The sequence below is a fragment of the Sphaeroforma arctica genome, assembly GCF_001186125.1.
Source record: "Sphaeroforma arctica JP610 unplaced genomic scaffold supercont1.2324, whole genome shotgun sequence".
Lineage (NCBI taxonomy): Eukaryota > Ichthyosporea > Ichthyophonida > Sphaeroforma > Sphaeroforma arctica.
Window position 1 is genome coordinate 245 of NW_014038234.1, and position 751 is coordinate 995.

Genomic DNA, 751 nt, shown 5'->3' on the forward strand with positions numbered 1-751 from the left:
ACATATTGTGAAGTGCATTCTTACATGCTGCACTAAATATGCAGTAAACTGTCGTGCGCACGCATCTCAACTACGAAAACAAACATATTAGCAGTGATAGAGATTCAAACACACACATGCACCATACCATGCATGTGCACATAGGAAGACTAATAGATAGGCCGAACAGACCTCGCTAGCAGCGCAATGGCAAGAACCGATGTGTGTTTGGGAAGACTATAGAATATTCCGATGAAATAGAGTACAAACATTATTTACCCCATCGACAACCACACACGTGCCTTTCATAGACACATCCATCACCACATACGTCCATCGGTCTATTTGTTTATAAGCTAGTTGCGTATTTATCAACTGTCTTCTCTTCGGCCCACATACATCGACAGGTCTATTCTATATATGTACACCTCCGTTGTCTATATATCTGATATGTGTACACTTGCCATACGACACATCCTAATCTGATAACGCATTGTTACACCATACAACCGTTCCATAGGTAAACACCACTTCACCGACCAGAGCGCATATCTTTTATCCGAAGACCTCGCCGAGATACCCAAATCTGGGTTACGGAATGTCATCTACTGTCCTCTGACCCAAAATAAAAAGGTATCATATGCACACGTTAGCAAAAACATTATATATATATATATATGTATATACACACACGTGAGCAAAAACATTATATATATATATATATATATATATACACGTAGAGACAAACAACTTATACACACACACACACACA

General features: G+C 39.1%; 1 protein-coding gene across 1 annotated transcript in view; it reads left to right on the plus strand.

The window, feature by feature from the left end:
• Positions 1 to 497: 497 nt before the first annotated feature.
• The window catches only part of SARC_12466 (hypothetical protein), a gene marked incomplete at its 5' end in the record, with an annotated part of 4,034 nt that continues 3,780 nt past the window's right edge, over positions 498 to 751 (plus strand). The window contains one exon of the mRNA XM_014293425.1: positions 498 to 612. Coding sequence (XP_014148900.1) covers positions 498 to 612 — 115 coding nt within the window. The remainder of the gene's footprint in view (positions 613 to 751) is intronic.